Below are 18,200 nucleotides of genomic sequence, written 5' to 3' on the forward strand. Positions count from 1 at the left end.
AGAGTAGGGTGCAGCCAGGGTGTAGGGTCCCCAAATTCTGTAACTTTTCACTGTCTGTTCCCAGTATGAATTAAAGTTGGAAGAGGCCATGGCCCACTGAGATGAAGGACCTTAGTGTAGGGCATGTGGAACCAAACATGGTGCACCAATCTATTCCAGAACCTTCTACGTATATAGAAATCTCTTTACTCCAATTAAATGTCATCATCTTAAGAATGTTAACTTTAAAGGGATCCTATCATAAAATCGCCTTTTTTTTCGATAACATTTAGGAATAGCCTGAATTAAGGCTATTCTTCTCCTACCTTTAGATGGCTTCTCCGCGCCGCCGTTTGCTATAAATCTTGGTTTTCTTCGGTATGCAAATGATTTCTCTTGCAGCACTGGGGGCGGTCCCCAATGCTGCGAGAGAAATCTCCAGCTCCGCCTCCATCTTCCGGAAAGGCCTCTCCGTGCACCTTCTTCCGGCGCCGGCTTTCAAACTTCAAATTCCCTTTAATTCATTCCAAGTGGTGTATTATCTAATGTTATATGTATACACACACAGGTGACACGATGGGACTCACTGCCGAAAATCTTCACAATCTGCTGACGTTGCCGGACGGAAGCTGTGAACAGAGCCTGGCACAGATGCCTCCCATTGTCTATATAGTTAACTATCTCAATGACACCGGATGCCTAGACGGTGAAGTTTACGAAAAAGCCAAAAATCACCTCGCTGCTGGTACGTTGTTGCAGAGGTTATCCCTGGGTCATCAAGAGTATGCAAAATACAGTTAAAGATATGTAATACAAAAACTTCTTGGCTAGAATCTTGTAAAAGAATGGACTCTCTTTATTAGAGCCCAAAACATCACGTATTGGCCCGTCCAGGTCAAAGATAGACATAGTCAGGATTGGTCAATACAGTTGTGTTCTTGGCCAAAGAAGTCCAACCTTCTCAGAAGTGACCACCAGTTGAAAGTTCTGTATCAATAATCTAGATATGCGCTTGACCTTACAAGTGTAACGCAATGGTTAAACTACAAGTCAAGCAACGTCTCGACTGGTTATTATGTATTTTTAGGGTACGCTCGACATCTTGCATGCAGAAGGCGAGGGGGCCAGTATTCTGTCTTCCGTGATTGGGATACGCTGAACTCTTGGTAAGGGCAGACGGATACATTTCGAGTCTATATACCGCCTAAACGGGTCAGGGGCCACACCGATAAAATGGTGAAGGTCAAAAATGATGGGTAGTAACAGCGACTATGGTAAATCTAATGGTTTGTAACGGCAACACTAGGGTTAAGCCGATCTTGAGAAATCCGATTTCCGATCATTTTCCAGCCGATCCCGATCGTAAAATGTGCTCGATCGCCGATCTGAATCCTATCGCTCAACCCTAATCAATGCTTCACTATAGGAAAAGTCACGTTTCGGGTCGAGCCGATCTTGAGATAACCTCCGACCCGCTGGAAAAGATTGGGATTGGAATTCCAATCGCGATAGTGAAATTTACCCGATCGCCGATTGGAATCTGATCTTTTCCGATCCCGATCGATCAACTTTGTATCTCCACTAGTGTAGCATTTGTATAGTTGTGTGATTACAATGTGATGTTTTTGTTTCAGGATGGATATGAGCACGTTCTATACATTTAGTTTGATCAAGGATATTATTTTTGTGGATGAAAGTATCCAAGGAGAGACTCTGTCCCTACTGCGGAGGAACATGAACTGGAGAACGGGCTGCGTCAGCCCCATCGGGTCTTTCTTTACCATCCCGGTATGTGTCGCTGTCTTTTGGATATGGTTAAAATGATCTATTGTCAAAAACATGATCTATGTGTCAAACAGCGGCAAACATAGATATAAGTAGATACAGATGGAGTTTACCTGTAATATCACATAGAATCCGTGGACACGGCGCAGCCACGTACAAGGTATTACCAGCTCACGCTATGTGTGCCGACGAGTTGAGCGGTGGCCGTTGGTTTGGGCCAAAAGGGTGGTCAAGTGAACATTAGTAATTGTCTTTAATCACCGTCCAAGGTCAAGAGGGTTGGCCACATTCATGTAGATATCTATTCTCTCTAGCGTGTGGCCTCTTCCAGAGCCGAGTCATAATAACTAAATTTTAATCCAGTTCTTGGACACCGGTTGGTTTGTAGATGGAATTGCTCGTCGATTTGTCGAATAGTCAATGTTTTTACAATAATCTTTTTGTTCCAGGACCAGAAGACAAATGATTTATGGTTTACGGCATTCATGGTAATACGCTTATCGCAGACTTCTGGCCAATTCATCATCGATGAAGTCGACATAAATGTAAGGACTCCGAGACGCTCAACGATGGAGGACATTGATGTCCATTTGATATTCCGCTCTTATTCTGTCCTCCATTGGTGACAGATGGGTTGTGTCAGATATCTCAGTTCAGGCCACTTATGGAAATACTTATAGCTACCAAACCCAACGTACTATGGCAATATTATAATGTATTTGGGTAGGGTTGAGGCAATCTTGGTATTTCCGGTTCGATTTTTAAATCTGATTTTCCATAATTTTGGAGCTGATGCCGATTGTGAAATTTGCGCGATCAACTGTAATTTTGGCTAGTTGACCACATCCAGATTGTCTGGCGATATTCCATAATATCCGCTTTATTTCTTACAGGCTGAATTGTTAGGAAACGGTCTGAAATGTCTCCGAGATGCCGATTTAAGCTCGCTGAATACCTACACCCTCGCCCATGTCTTCCATGCCGCAGCCGTGCATCATTTACCTATCTGGGATAGCTTGTACATCACTGTGAAAGAGCGGGCCATTACTAAGGGTATCTTAATCCTACTGCATTATTATGTTCATGTGATTATAAATCAATATACGTGAGTGATATCATCTCAGCTATGATGGGACCTGGAGCTTTGAGATGTGTCTGCTCCCAAGACACGTCCATTGGCTTAATACCAGGTCTAGCAGGGTGCCAAACCTGAAAGTTCACCATCTCCACCAACTCCAATTCTTTGCATCATTTAATAGGTGCCGCTGCACTGATTCCTGCCCCCACCATTCCTGAGCAATCTCTGCATTCAGTCTCCAAAAGTCAAATTGTAACAAATTTCAACTGAGTTGGATTCGGTGGAGGCGGCTGTTCTGCAAAGAGTTGGAGATGGTGGTGAAAGGTCCTAACCAATGGGGAGGAAAAGTCTTCTCCTAGGGTTTAGATTTCGGAAATATGTGCCCACCCCTGGGGCTCAATGGGAATACCATTCGGTAAAGGGCATACTGATTTCTTATCATTCATTGGGGATATGAATGTGTTGAATGGGAGTAAAATTGAATTGCTCAAAATTGGTTATTTATCAATATCTGATATTATCTTGCCTGCAGATGGCAACGTACACTGGGAATGCGAAAACTTACCACCAAGAAACCGAAATGATTCGCGGCCCCCCGTTCCCCATCCAGCAGAGGTGGACATCACGGCTAATATTATGTTAGGTATGCTGAAGGGCTCGAAAGTATCTCAAGATATTCATTTCATTGCCCAAATAGCAACATGGCTGTCCTTGTGCCTGAACTCCCGAGGAGGTTACACATCTTCACAGGTAATCCGGGGGCCACCCACGCACCCTCTGGAATACTATGGGCGTCTATTTTCCCAACCCCTAAAAGTAGATCGATGTTTTTTTCTTTCCATTAGGACACAGCGGTGGCCACCGAGGCCATGACTAAGTTTAGTCGGCTGATATACGTCAAGGACCCCGATGCACAGGTCGTTGTGAGTCGGGGAGATGATGAAGCCGCCCGCATAAGTGTAAAGAAAGACAACAAGATGTCGGTCCAGAGACAGATCCTGTCTGACAAATTTGGGCCTTTCAACATTTCCACCAGCGGGATAGGCAACATCTTGGTTCAGGTAAGACTGTAGAATGAGACTTCTGGATGGATTAGCTGAAGACAACCAGTAGACAGTCTCATGTTGTCCTCAGCTGCCATGGCTTTCTCTGGAAAAATTGGTGGCAACTAACAAAAACATTTGAGGAATGATTGTGACATGGCAAAATGTTTTTGTAAGAGCCGGGACCCTTTAATGTCCTTCCAGATGAGTAACCACCAGCTGATAATATCTTCTAATAGAGTCACTTCATACGGTCATAGACTTGACACCGGGCAATGCACCCTCAGAAGAGGTCCAGACTATATAATGATTTGAGGATGGTGAACTCCAAATATGTAAGAAAATTTGTCCCAAACCCAGCTCATTACACACCAGGTCTCTTCTCCCAATCACCAATGGTATTTTAAAGACTATATCCAAAAAATCTAAAAATAATGACCTCAAATTTCTCTCTGTAGTTAACCGCAATATACAACACCGGGGTAACAAATACAGAGGGCTCATTTTCACTGACGGTTACTACCCAGATAGAAACCTGTATTGAAGGTGCAGCCCCAGCTATTAACACTACGGTCTGCGCCAGGTAAGTCCAGAGGTCTGGCATATTCCAGGTAATGGGAGACTATGAAGTCCAAGATACTTCTATGGTCTATGGGGTGTTTAATATCAGCAAAAACATAACTTTGTATCAAACACCCGATGATACAATGTAGCGATAATCATAATATGGCTCTCCAGGCTCGGGCAGAGCTAAAAGCGTAGGCTCCGACTGTTATCTTGCCTCAATGACCGCATGAGCCGACAGCGCATGCGCGGGATTTGGATCTGGTAAAAGAGGAGGATGTGTGAAGATACGGGGGTGTAGTTATATTGGAACTGAGGCGGCCTTGCGGGGATGACGAGCCTGTGCTCGGGGGAACGCCCTTGTGCCCCCTGAGCATCATTTACATAATAGAAGAAAGGAGAATAACTGAAAACGGCCATAGAAAACAAGAGATTGATAAAGTCTTTTCCAATTTGGGGTCTGTTAAAATGTGAAAATCCCAACGATAGACTCATTTTAATGCTCAGTGCCATAATAGTTCAGACGTAACGGTTCAGACCCGGGACTAGTTGTTAGAGTTGGAAGATCCTCCAACTCCGTGGCCATAACCCTTCAGATGTCCTAATCAATAGCAATCATGGCATCTGGGTATTTAGGGGCTGGATCTCCGCCCTCGTAGCCCCTCACATCTCCCACAATGAGGTTGCCGTCCCGAGGGATTGTCACTGCCAATGCAGAAGTAATGACACAATGTTCTTTTGTAGTTATAAAGGTAACGAAAGCCAATCCAACATGTTACTGATCGACGTCAAGGAATTCACCGGGTATTCAGCTGACCAAACTTTAGCCTACAAGGTGAGTGTCAATAGATTGAGGGTAATGGAAACCACATACAGCTCAGCTAAGACATATCCTACCGGGGGTATATTTTAAGGATTGTGGGCCCTGGTGCAAAAGATCAAGTTGGGCTCCTTGTAATTGTCAGCTGTGTCCCATCCCCCATTTAGATTCCCTTTCCTTCTCTATCTGACCCCGATCACCACGATGACTCCTTTACATGTCTGCACACACCGGCTTCCCATGATTGTTATCCCATCACTGCCCCCCACATAGTACCCACCTCCCATTATTTGACATTGTGGTCGGCGTCCCCTAGAGTGCTCACAATCTAAATTCAATATCAGGAGTAGGGGAGATAAAACCTATAAAAACACAGAGAGAACATACAAACTCCTTGCAGATGTTATTCTTGTTCTGACTTGAAGCTAAGACTCCAGCGCTGCTAACCACTGAGCCACCGTGCTGCCCACGAATGGGTTATTTCTCTCCTTTCTGACAGTGGAAGGCTGTGTATTATAAATCTTCTCACTCCAGTGCACCAGAGGGCAGGGGGAGCGCATGTACCTATATCCAGACTGCCAGCCCTCAAAGGAAGTCAGCAAGGAGATGAAAGAACCTTAACCCACCCTGGTGTATTAGACCTGTAGACCCTGCCAACTTCTGCAGCTGCGACCCCTATACCTTTGCTGGTGTATGCTCAAATTGATGCAAAGTTCCCATATCTCAGATCTTATTTAATGTCATAAGCACATCTAGTGGGTCTGGCGTCTTTATGGAGACCATAGAAAAGTCCGAGAGTTGTATGTTGTAAATAGAAGCTACAGCTTGTCCTGCCAAAACCAAAATCCTCTTATTATTGTTTAATGCAAAAATGTTTTTTCTTCGTAAAGAAATCAAAAACTATTGTGCGATCCTTAAGAGCTCTGAATATATAAGTGTCAGCGGACGTATGTCACTCCAACCTCAGCCATTATATTTCCTTTCAGATGTTGTCCAGCCAGCTCCATGCTGTTAGATTTCAGGACAATCACGTGTATTTCTATGTGAATTCTGTGAGTATGTGACAACTTTTGGCGTCTCTTCTGTCTTTCTATGAAATGAGTGTCGCCTATTTGCTTAGTATATGTCACCATTGTACTTATTGTACAGATGAAAGCTGACAGCGAGCTCTGCTTCACCATCACATCGTACATGAACCGACGGGCTGTAGTCTATCAGAACAGCAGCGTCACCATACGGGATGTCTACAATGCAGGTAATGTATGAACATGTCTAGATTCTATAGGTGATAAATGTGTTTATGTGGTTACTGCAGTTTTATGTATATAGATATACTTGTACGGGCTGAGCTAGAGTTATTTGTCTTCTCCTGTAGTCTGGTGGGTTACTCATCTTCCCCCTTAGTCTGGTGGGTTCCTCGTCTTCCCCCATAGTCTGGCAGGTTACTCGTCTTCTCCCCTTAGTCTGGCGGGTTACTTGTCTTCCCCCCTTAGTCTGGCAGGTTACTCGTCTTCCCCCTTAGTCTGGTGGGTTACTCGTCTTCTCCCCTTTGTCTGGTGGGTTACTCATCTTCCCCCTTACTCTGGCAGGTTACTCGTCTTCCCCCCTTAGTCTGGCAGGTTACTCGTCTTCCCCCCTTAGTCTGGCAGGTTACTCGTCTTCCCCCTTAGTCTGGTGGGTTACTCGTCTTCTCCCCTTTGTCTGGTGGGTTACTCGTCTTCCCCCTTACTCTGGCAGGTTACTCGTCTTCCCCCCTTAGTCTGGTGGGTTACTCATCTTCCCCCTTACTCTGGCAGGTTACTCGTCTTCCCCCTTACTCTGGCAGGTTACTCGTCTTCCCCCCTTAGTCTGGCGGGTTACTCATCTTCCCCCTTAGTCTGGTGGGTTACTCATCTTCCCCCCTTAGTCTGGCGGGTTACTCGTCTTCCCCCTTAGTCTGGTGGGTTACTCGTCTTCCCCCTTACTCTGGCAGGTTACTCGTCTTCCCCCCTTAGTCTGGCGGGTTACTCATCTTCCCCCTTAGTCTGGCGGGTTACTCATCTTCCCCCTTAGTCTGGTGGGTTACTCATCTTCCCCCCTTAGTCTGGCGGGTTACTCGTCTTCCCCCTTAGTCTGGTGGGTTACTCGTCTTCCCCCTTACTCTGGCAGGTTACTCGTCTTCCCCCCTTAGTCTGGCAGGTTACTCGTCTTCCCCCTTAGTCTGGTGGGTTACTCGTCTTCCCCCTTACTCTGGCAGGTTACTCGTCTTCCCCCCTTAGTCTGGCAGGTTACTCGTCTTCCCCCCTTAGTCTGGCAGGTTACTCGTCTTCCCCCTTAGTCTGGCGGGTTACTCGTCTTCCCCCTTACTCTGGCAGGTTACTCGTCTTCTCCCCTTTGTCTGGTGGGTTACTCGTCTTCCCCCGTAGTGTTATGGGTTGCTTGTCTTCTCCATCTTCAATCCCAGTAAATACTGTCAAATCGCACCCGGACTGTCCCTATTTGATAACAGTTATTAAAATCATTTTCTCAATGTAATGTCCATATTTGTTTTGTGTCTGGACGTCAGGCTGAGACCATCGCAGTGACCACATAATTTCTGATCTTTTTCCTTCCTTTCCATTACAGATGACTTTGCTCACGCGTTGTACACCTTCCCCTGCTAAACAGCGCCTACGGTAAGAAACGACCGAGGTCGCTATTTACTATTACGTTGACCACTTTGCACCATATTTAGCACATTCAGTTGCACCAAAATGAATAAGATCTTCCAAATTTTGTGATTTCAGACTCTGATTTGGACGTGGCCAATATTTTGTTTAATATTTTACACACATTTATGAAGTTCTGGGGACACAAAGGGGTGAAGGATGGACCAGTTCTGCATGGATCGATTGGACACGTGAAGAGAATTTTGGCCACGCAGTGCTAAAAACATGAAGAGTTGGCGAGTTGGTTTGTCTGATACCGGATACGACCCTAAAATTTCAAATAATTTGTTAACCAAATAGAATAATCTTGGATTCATCTTGGATTGAGTAATATGGTATGCATTGTGGTAAATTATATACCCTGGGGTCTGTGGCGTCTCCTGTTATGGGCGACATTGGCACGGTGAAGAGACTCTAGTCCATACACCACAATCAGACTAAAAGAAACACAACGCAAGACAAGTCATGTAAGTTCTATCCAAAAATACAACTGTAGATTGGCATCTTCCGTGACACGTGACCACCCATTGGAGAAGACGTCCTGGGAGCGACGATCCGGCCCCCACAGATATAGCCCTGATCTCATCATCATCCAGTCTGTCTGGGAGGACATGAAGAGACAGACGGATTGGAGCGAGCTTATACCCACTGAAGATCTGTGCTTAGTTCTCCAAGATGGTGGCGGGGACAACCTCCCTGGCCAGGTCTACCAAAAATTTGTCTACAATTGCTGAGAAGAACTGATGGGAATCCAAGGGCAAATGTCAGACCGAATATCCCTCATTTTGTTAATTTCTCAAAATCACCTTTGACCCCTTCTCTTTGTGAGGCAATACAACATCCTTCCTTACGGTTTTCCCCACACCTGCACAGTGCTCTATATGATAAGAAATTGTGACTTTCCTATCTCTCAGCATCCGCTTTATTCATAATCCGAACAGAAATTGGTGCAAGTGACACCGCAGATGTAATAGCCCATAGCCAGTAGAGATAGGTATACCAGTATATATCAGAAGTAGAAGGAGTATCTTACTCCAGGGTTATCAATATGACATAGGTGAGGGTCCAACATCTGGCGCCCCTACCATACGGCCAAAACAGCAAAAACCTTGAAGTGTGAGGAATGTCCATAAATCTAATAACTTGAATTAATCTAATAGATTATGTAACACCAAAACATTGTAACAGCACCAAGAACATCACTGCTACATCCTATTAATATTATAAATGTGAAAGTTTGTGAGTTTGTGGGTTTGTGCGTTTGGATGTTTGCATGTTCGGATGTTTGTTCCTCAATCACGGAAAAACCGCTCGACCGATTTGGCTGAAATTTTCCACAAACATAGTTAATACACCCGATTAAACAATAGGCTACTTTTCGTCACAATAGCGCACATACGTTTGTGCCGGGACCCCCACAAACCCCAAACTCACACCACCATCTCTGCAATCTCACACACTTTGGACCATAGCAAGCCACAAAATTCATATTGCCCTCTACAGCCTCGCCCCTGACCCCACACAATCACATATACATAGACTTTACCACTTTGCCCCTCACCTTAACGATACTCCAGGAGGCGCTCTTTAACGCTCCGGAGCAGCCATGTTTGCCGACCCCCACCGCTCTGACAATCCGCGACACCCCCCACCCATGTCAATACCCCTAGGCGGTCTAAAAAATGCAAAAAAATTTTTTTTAAAAAAAAAGTAAAAAAAATATAAAAAATAAATAAAAAGGATTAAAAATTCAAATCAACCCCCTTTCCCTAAAACACATATAAAAGTAGTTAAAAACTGCGAAACACATACATGTTAGGTCTCCCCACGTCCGAAATCGCCCGCTCTACAAAGCTATACAAATATTTTTCCTGTTTGGTGAACGCCGTAGCGGGAAAAATGGTCAAAAGTGCCAAACCGCTGTTTTGATTCTGATTAAAATTTGAATAAAAAGTGATCAACGCAATAACATTTCCCGAAAATGGTAGAACTACAAAGTACACCCGGCCCCGCAAAAAAAGACGCCCTATACATCCCCGTACACGCACGTATAAAAAAGTTACGGCTGTCGGAATATGGCGACTTTTCAAAAAAAAAATTTTAAACACAGTTTTGGATTTTTTTGAAGGGGTCAAAATGTAAATAAAACCATATAAATTTGGTATCCCCAGAATCGTAAGGAAACACAGAATACAGGGGACATGTCGTTTTGGTTGCACAGTGAACGCCGTAAAACCAAAGCCCGTAAGAAAGTGGCAGAAATGCATTTTTTCTTCAAATCCACCCAATTCTGAATTTTTTCCCTGCTTCCCAGTACATTATATCGAATAAATAATAGTGGCATCATGAAGAAAAATTTGTCCCAGGAAAAATTAAGACCTCGTATGGCTCTGGGAGCGGAGAAATAAAAAAGTTATGGGGTTTAGAGGGAGGGGAGTCAAAAACGAAAATCAAAAAATGGTTCTGTCCCAAAGTCACTATGTAAAGTTTCTCACAACACCGTATATATAGCAGCTCTAATACAAAGTAACTGCAACACAAAAGTCTCACGTATTCTCTGAATTACAGAAAAAACAAGATACAAAGTTACATTTCATATCCCACACAGTACGAAAACCTTACCCGCGCCTGTATATACCCACCGCTACAATCACCGCAGACGAAGTCGCGGGTACCAGCTAGTCTACTATGTATAGACACATAAAATCGAGGTTCTCGGTCCCCTATTTGATCAAATTGGTCTGATTATCAACCAACATGTTTAGATAGGACCCTACCCCACAAGCTTTGCCCCAAATGAATATAGGGAACGTGTGGTTCAGCCATATGATGTTCACCGTACACTACAAACACTCTCCTCTCTATTCCTACTCAATAATCGTCCACAAATGTTTCTTCGTATTCTGTCACACTAGGCGTAACACCAAAAAAAAAAAAAACCCAAAACAACAATTGCTTCTTCCAATAAAGGCACCATATGTGGCGCAGAATTCTGTTCCCATAGACGGATCATTCTTGGTGCTTTCAACCAATCAGGCTGCCTCAATATTTTGTTCAAAGTAAGTGACCTTTTGTAATCCAAGTCCCCAATGGCTCACTTGGCGCTGTAGGTTGGATATGTGTTACTGGAGATTCTTAAATCATCGGTTGATCCGCCCGGGCGAGCGATTGGTTTCTAGTCCTGAGTTTGTCTTTAGTATATCCAGCTATTCTATCGGACAAGGTTCTGCGAGCGTTTTCTATTTGCTCCCCATCGTATACTAGAGATACTAAGAATTTTGTCTCGAAACATGTTGTGAGCTTGTCCACATCGATAGAACATGGCCGGGGGATACAGGTTGCTACAAACTTTTAGAAGGATTCTAATTCTACGACCGATTGTCAATATTTGATTCTGTCTTGATTTGAGGTTGTACTGACTCTGAAGAATTGTATATTGTGTGATTCTTTTCTGATCCAATTACAATGATCAGTCACGGGCTCAATCGTGGCGTCCACATTCACTACTATGTATACGCCTGTCTATGGGTCCCATCGCGTCCAATCTTTTTCCTATTTGATGCTGAGGGTTCCTCTCATATGTCAGGTTGGATAAGTTGGCACAAGATGAGTAGTCAGACCTTGGTTGGGATGTGTTCTATGTTTATCATGTATTAGTGGGGGTAGATGGACCACAGCTATATATATATAGTTTGGGCAAAATATTCTGCAATTCTTCTTATATGGTTATATTGTTAAAAAAAGAGGCTCAGACTGTACAGTTGACTGACTGGTCTGATATCCAGATTGACTAGTGCCCTGTTTTTCTGGTGGGGATTGCTTCCCTTAATAGGGTTGAGGTCTGCTGAGAGTGAAAATTGAGTGAGATTGAAGAGAGTGAAGGTATTATAGAGCGGTGGTGCTCATGGACATGGCCTGTCCAATTGTTGCTTTGTTAGTTATTTTGTTACTGATTTAAACATGTCCAGATTTGATCCCCGTTCTTCTATTGAGCTTGCGCCGTCCTTGCCACTGTTGGCTGATGTGCACGTGCATTCTCTCTACTAAGAGAACTGTGGTGTCATGTTCATTGTGCGCATGCTCCTCTTTCTATTGCAGTGACCTGGCTCCTTTTTTTTGTCGTTAGTGCCTGCGCATGCGCGGAATTAGTGAAGAGATGCTGAGCAGTGCTTGCTAGCGCCAGGGGATCTATTAAGGTGATGTTGTCTCTGAATAATCTGAATGTGTTACTTAATCATATAATTGTCTAGTATATTGTAATAGTTTCGAGCTCCAGTGTGTTCAACATCACATTGCTTGAAAAAGACTAGAGTGTTTTGAGGTTTTTCCTTGGCTGCGCCGCGAGGATACAATAAAATATTTCAGGTGACCACTAAATGGAACAAATGTTTCTTTTATGTAATGAGTAACGATCTGGGGTCCAATCGTGTTACATAGGGACTGATTCTATTTAGCTGTACCCTTTTGTAAAGGCCACGTCTCTTAAAAAACACCACTCCTACTGGTGCCATGCAATGCGATTAGCCTGTCGTGGGATCTCCCCTGTTTTTTCAGATTCTTCATTTCACCACCATGAACATACTTCAGGTATTGGCCTACACGGTCTGTCGTGTAGTGTTCGGTCTCACAACTGTATATATGGGTCCCCACTTTAAGACGCCTCCTCTACTATCCTATGTTTATGGATGTATGTGCAGTTTGCAGTTCTGCGTGAGATCCTAATTGGAGACTGACTGTTATACACTGACGCAGTAAGTAGAGGAGAATCTGCTCCACAACTGTTTAGCTCAGAAACATCAGGTTCATGCAGAATATACAGTATGTAGCGAAGTCCTGAGATGTAGGAAGCACTTTGGTCGTGAAAGAAAGCTCCTATATTTCTGCAGCATCTGACTAAGTTGCTTTATGTTGCTATTTCTCTCTGCTTGCGCTCACAACCCTTTCCCTGGCCTTGGAGTTGAAGAGATATTTGTAATCGAAGTCATCTGCTGAAATCTGCGATGTATATGGGCGAGACTTTCCAAGTCTAACCGAGGGATTGGAGCCTTTTGATAAAGGGGGAAAGAAGCATTTTTCTTTCGTATGCTATTCCAAAGTATCTCAGCCATGTGTGTTGACTCACCACCCTATTGACACCATTTCCCGAGATTCAGTTTCTTATTGACATGTTTGTATTTCTTTCAGTTGTAGATTGTCAGTATGTGAATGTCCAAGATGAAAGGGATCAATTGCTAAATTCCATACATTACAACATCTGTAGAAAAGCTTTGTAGGGCTTCATCCCTGTCATACAGAAGTTTCCAACCATACCCAGCATATCATTGTTATCCAAAAATTAATAATTCATAACATATATAGTCGATAGAATCCCGAATTTAGTAAATGACTTGATTTGATAGATAGTTGATCCCAATCCAAAAGATTTGGGGGGAAAATATAGATTTCGAAATAGAAATGTCGAATACATATTTTCCAGAAATACGTGTTCAGCATCTTTCAGTTTGTATGTCTTCTCCCGAGAAGCCCTGGCATCGTATGCAAATCCCATTGCACCTGGGGCCAAAAAATGAAATGTTAAAACATATCAGAGAAGAGATTTGATAATTTGCAACAAAGTATAAAAGTTTGTACTAAATAACAATGTGTGGTATTCAATAAATCCAAGTTTCTCATCGCTATGTCAGTCTATGAATAAAGGTTTAATGGGATATTATTAAATTCATACAGTGAATCCCACCCAAAGGAAAACCAAAGTTCCCATTGTGCAAGTAATGGTTCACAGAAGCGGCTCTGGTCTTCGGGCGCAGAACACGATGGTTGGTACAAAGATGTAAGAGAACGTTTGTCGGTTCCTCGGTGACCTGAGAGACAATAGGGATCCGAACGTTTGGAAGGTTTAAAGATATTATCACGTCCATGTCAATGACGGGTGAGGACGTCCAGGACGGGGGCAAAGACTAGGCAAGTTCTTAACTGATTCTCCTTTATTGTAGCAGCTATTTATTGTTCTAGTTCACAAAGTGTCAGGTCAATGCAATAAGAGCGAGTAGCAAATCCTTAGCAGAGTCTTAGGGAATTCACCAATGTCTCCAATGTTTGCAGATATTCCCAACAGTGTGTGTATAGGCAAAAATGGCCACAAAGACTAATCCAAGAAAATAGTAACATGTTCCGATTGTTACTAGTATTATAGGAGCGGGAAAGCTGGCAAGTCACGGGCAAAGGAAAATATCCCAAGAGGAGAATTCTATGAGGCAATGGACAATCTCGAAGTTATTAGGAGGGGCCAAAAGGTCCCGAAGGTAAGTCTGGTGATATATTATATCTTATGTGGGGGTAATGGAAACACAACTCATGTCTTCTGCACCGATATTGACCGTGTTATTTTTTTACTTGATTTGTTGTTCTTTCGAAAATCTCATGAAGAAACAGAAATTGTCTATTCAACAGACGTTGTGGTTTTCCTTTGCGGCGATCAGAGATTTGTTGGCTGAGTTTTCCATGTTGGTTTTGGTGGTGAAAGGTTTCAAATGATCTAGTAAAAGAAAACTTGATGAAATCCAAAGAAGACTCGGGACAATCTTCCTGCTATTCTGGCGGGTTAAAGTAGAAGGTTGGTTGTTTGATACAAAGGTTATAATGGGATTGAAAATGGTCAAAAATTCTGGCGTCGATACAAAGACGGTCTTTGAGATGGTAAAATGAAGGACACGAACACGGACTTTGGTAAGAGAGGAGGGGTCGGTGGTGTAACCGAGATAACGTTGCTATTGTGGGAAGCGCCATGCTGGATTGGTGGTGGACTCTGTGATAAGGAAAAAACACAACTTACATTTCTTCCATCTTTCATGACAGGATTTCATTGGGATTCTCTACTCAATCAAAGGATGAGCAGAGAGACTATAGACATTGTGATTAGTGACAGTATGTCCAGACGCAGCTATATAGGAACGCACAGGTATCTCTTTATATTTTCTTTGTGCACTGGCATATACTGTATATACTGGAGTATAAGCTGACCTGAATATAAGCTGAGACCCCTACTTTTCCCCCCAAAAAACTGGGAAAATTTTTTGACTTAAGTATAAGCCAAGGGGGGGAAATGCAGCAGCTACAGGAAAATTTCCAAAATTAAAATGGCCGGAGTTTTTGGGTGCAGTAAGTGCTGGGGAAGGGGAGGGGGTGTTCTGGTTGTCTGTCTGCCCCTTCCCTGAGCTCGAGGACTGTTTTTTTCCGTCCACTTGGAACTCAGCCTGGCTGAATATAGGGGATCTGCGGTGCTCCTATTAACCCCTTCCTGATGTAAGAGGGGCACTGCAGATCCCCTATATTTAGGCTGGTTGGAGTCGGGCTGAATTCCAAGCGGGGGATGAAAAAAACTACGTCTTGGGGAAGGGGCAGTTAGACACCCTTTTTTTTTCCCTGCTAGGGAATTTACTGTACTTGAAAAGTATATGTCTAGATTTGTCGAGCGGGCGTTTTTGGACACAGGGAGACCTAATGCGTATGTGTTTGTATTAGCGGTATTAGTTTTATATGTGTTGTAGGGAAAGGTGGAGGATTAGCATGTTTAATACTTTATTTTACTAATACTTAATTGATATTTATGTATTTTGTGACTTTTTTCTAATCTTTTTAATTTTTGCATTTCTTAGACCCCCTCGGGTTGTTGAACCCCAGGGGGTCTGATCACTAATGCAATGCATTGCAGAAACTGCCACTGCTGGCTGGGGAGCCGTTACAGGAGCTTTGGGGGGAAACCCCAGCTGTCTGGACCCGAAGGAGAACTGCTGCCGGATGCAAGCAGGAGCGCCGAGGGGAATCCCTGGCAGAAGTCCTTCTGCCGATGGCTCGCTGCAATTCATCTCTTCAGGGTCGCCCTTGAGAGAGTGGTTGCACCTGCTCCCTCCAGCAGCCTGGCGGCACCTGCTTGGGCCCCTCGGACCTGGACATCGTTGGACAGCATCTCTGCTGTAACACTTACAGTGGAGATGTCAGAGCTCACGGCTGCAATCTCTAATTGCAGGGAGCTCCGGCATTACTGCTGTAAAAGTGACAGTGGAGGAGCCGGTTGGTACGTTGACTGCTCTGAAGCTGAGCGGTGCCATTATAGTTACAGAGCTGGCATCTGGATTCGGTATACAGACACTGGGGTGGGTGCCGGGCTGCAGCCTTGCCGTGCTCTTACCAGGAGTGTGGTGATGCTGTGAATTAGAAACTGTAAAAGTACTTACAATACTTTTGCTAGCAGGGCTGGAATGCAGATACACGCTGAGTGTGGGCTGTAGCCATGTCACCTGGTGTGTGATGGAGTGGTGGTGTTGGGGGGGGGGGGGGGGGGGCTGTATTCTGGGCCTGCTATCAGAAGTACTTCTGCATTTAGAAATGAGCAGCATTGTGACGCTTCTGCTATGAGCGTGGTGACGCTGTGGGCTGGCACCTGTCCTGGTGTCTGGATGCCCGGTCTGGATGCTGAGTCTGTAACTATGATATTGCAGAATGACCGTAATGATCTGAGTATAAGGGGAGGTGGACTTTTTACTAGAGATGAGCGAACAGTGTTCTATCGAACTCATGTTCGATCGGATATTAGGCTGTTCGGCATGTTCGAATCGAATCGAACACCGCGTGGTAAAGTGCGCCATTACTCGATTCCCCTCCCACCTTCCCTGGCGCCTTTTTTGCAGGGTAGGTGGGACAGGAACTACGACACCGGTGACGTTGAAAAAAGTAGGCAAAACCCATTGGCTGCCGAAAACATGTGACCTCTAATTTAAAAGAACAGCGCCGCCCAGGTTCGCGTCATTCTGAGCTTGCAATTCACCGAGGACGGAGGTTTCCGTCCAGCTAGCTAGGGCTTAGATTCTGGGTAGGCAGGGACAGGCTAGGATAGGAAGGAGAAGACAACCAACAGCTCTTGTAAGAGCTAAATTCCAGGGAGAAGCTTGTCAGTGTAACGTGGCACTGACGGGCTCAATCGCCGCAACCCAGCTTTCCCAGGATCCTGAATGGAATACACTGTCAGTGTATTCCCGTATACCCGATATATACCCCCGATACCCGTTCCAACGGTGTGCCCCCCCACCTTCACCCCAGAAATACCCTGCAAGTCCCCTAGCAATAGGATTGGGGCTATATACACCCACTATTTTTGCTACTGCCATATAGTGCCATTGTCTGACTGGGAATTCAAAGAATATATTGGGGTTACGTGCACCCACAATTTTTGCTACTGCTATACAGTGCCATTGTCTCACTGGGAATTCAAAGAATATATGGGGGTTACGTGCACCCACAATTTTTAATACTGGTATACAGTGCCATTGTCTGACTGGGAATTCAAAGAATATATGGGGGTTATGTGCACCCACAATTTTTGCTACTGCTATACAGTGCCATTGTCTCACTGGGAATTCAAAGAATATATGGGGGTTACGTGCACCCACAATTTTTGCTACTGGTATACAGTGCCATTGTCTGACTGGGAATTCAAAGAATATATGGGGGTTATGTGCACCCACAATTTTTAATACTGGTATACAGTGCCATTGTCTGACTGGGAATTCAAAGAATATATGGGGGTTACGTGCACCCACAATTTTTAATACTGGTATACAGTGCCATTGTCTGACTGGGAATTCAAAGAATATATGGGGGTTACGTGCACCCACAATTTTTACTACTGGTATACAGTGCCATTGTCTGACTGGGAATTCAAAGAATATATGGGGGTTATGTGCACCCACAATTTTTGCTACTGCTATACAGTGCCATTGTCTCACTGGGAATTCAAAGAATATATGGGGGTTACGTGCACCCACAATTTTTGCTACTGCTATACAGTTCCATTGTCTCACTGGGAATTCAAAGAATATATGGGGGTTACGTGCACCCACAATTTTTAATACTGGTATACAGTGCCATTGTCTGACTGGGAATTCAAAGAATATATGGGGGTTATGTGCACCCACAATTTTTACTACTGGTATACAGTGCCATTGTCTGACTGGGAATTCAAAGAATATATTGGGGTGACGTGCACGCACAATTTTTGCTACTGCTATACAGTGCCATTGTCTGACTGGGAATTCAAAGAATATATGGGGGTTACGTGCACCCACAATTTTTAATACTGGTATACAGTGCCATTGTCTGACTGGGAATTCAAAGAATATATGGGGGTTATGTGCACCCACAATTTTTAATACTGGTATACAGTGCCATTGTCTGACTGGGAATTCAAA

The 18,200-nt window shown here is 44.1% G+C and overlaps 1 protein-coding gene across 3 annotated transcripts in view; it reads left to right on the plus strand.

Annotated features, from left to right (window-relative positions):
* LOC142219301 (alpha-2-macroglobulin-like protein 1) overlaps positions 1–13,601 on the plus strand; it is a 40,866-nt gene extending 27,265 nt beyond the window's left edge. For 2 of the 3 annotated variants that reach the window (XM_075288253.1, XM_075288254.1), the window contains exons 29-41: positions 548–724; positions 1,067–1,145; positions 1,614–1,767; positions 2,214–2,309; positions 2,658–2,817; positions 3,375–3,592; positions 3,688–3,903; positions 4,344–4,468; positions 5,194–5,284; positions 6,256–6,321; positions 6,419–6,524; positions 7,874–7,923; positions 8,035–13,601. In XM_075288253.1, the coding sequence (XP_075144354.1) occupies positions 548–724; positions 1,067–1,145; positions 1,614–1,767; positions 2,214–2,309; positions 2,658–2,817; positions 3,375–3,592; positions 3,688–3,903; positions 4,344–4,468; positions 5,194–5,284; positions 6,256–6,321; positions 6,419–6,524; positions 7,874–7,911 (1,526 nt within the window). In that variant the 3' untranslated portion in view covers positions 7,912–7,923; positions 8,035–13,601. Of the gene's footprint in view, positions 1–547; positions 725–1,066; positions 1,146–1,613; positions 1,768–2,213; positions 2,310–2,657; positions 2,818–3,374; positions 3,593–3,687; positions 3,904–4,343; positions 4,469–5,193; positions 5,285–6,255; positions 6,322–6,418; positions 6,525–7,873; positions 7,924–8,034 lie in introns of those variants that run through there. The other variant, XM_075288255.1, reaches the window with a different exon arrangement.
* Positions 13,602–18,200: the final 4,599 nt, after the last annotated feature.

Source organism: Leptodactylus fuscus, chromosome 10, assembly GCF_031893055.1.
Source record: "Leptodactylus fuscus isolate aLepFus1 chromosome 10, aLepFus1.hap2, whole genome shotgun sequence".
Taxonomy (NCBI): domain Eukaryota; kingdom Metazoa; phylum Chordata; class Amphibia; order Anura; family Leptodactylidae; genus Leptodactylus; species Leptodactylus fuscus.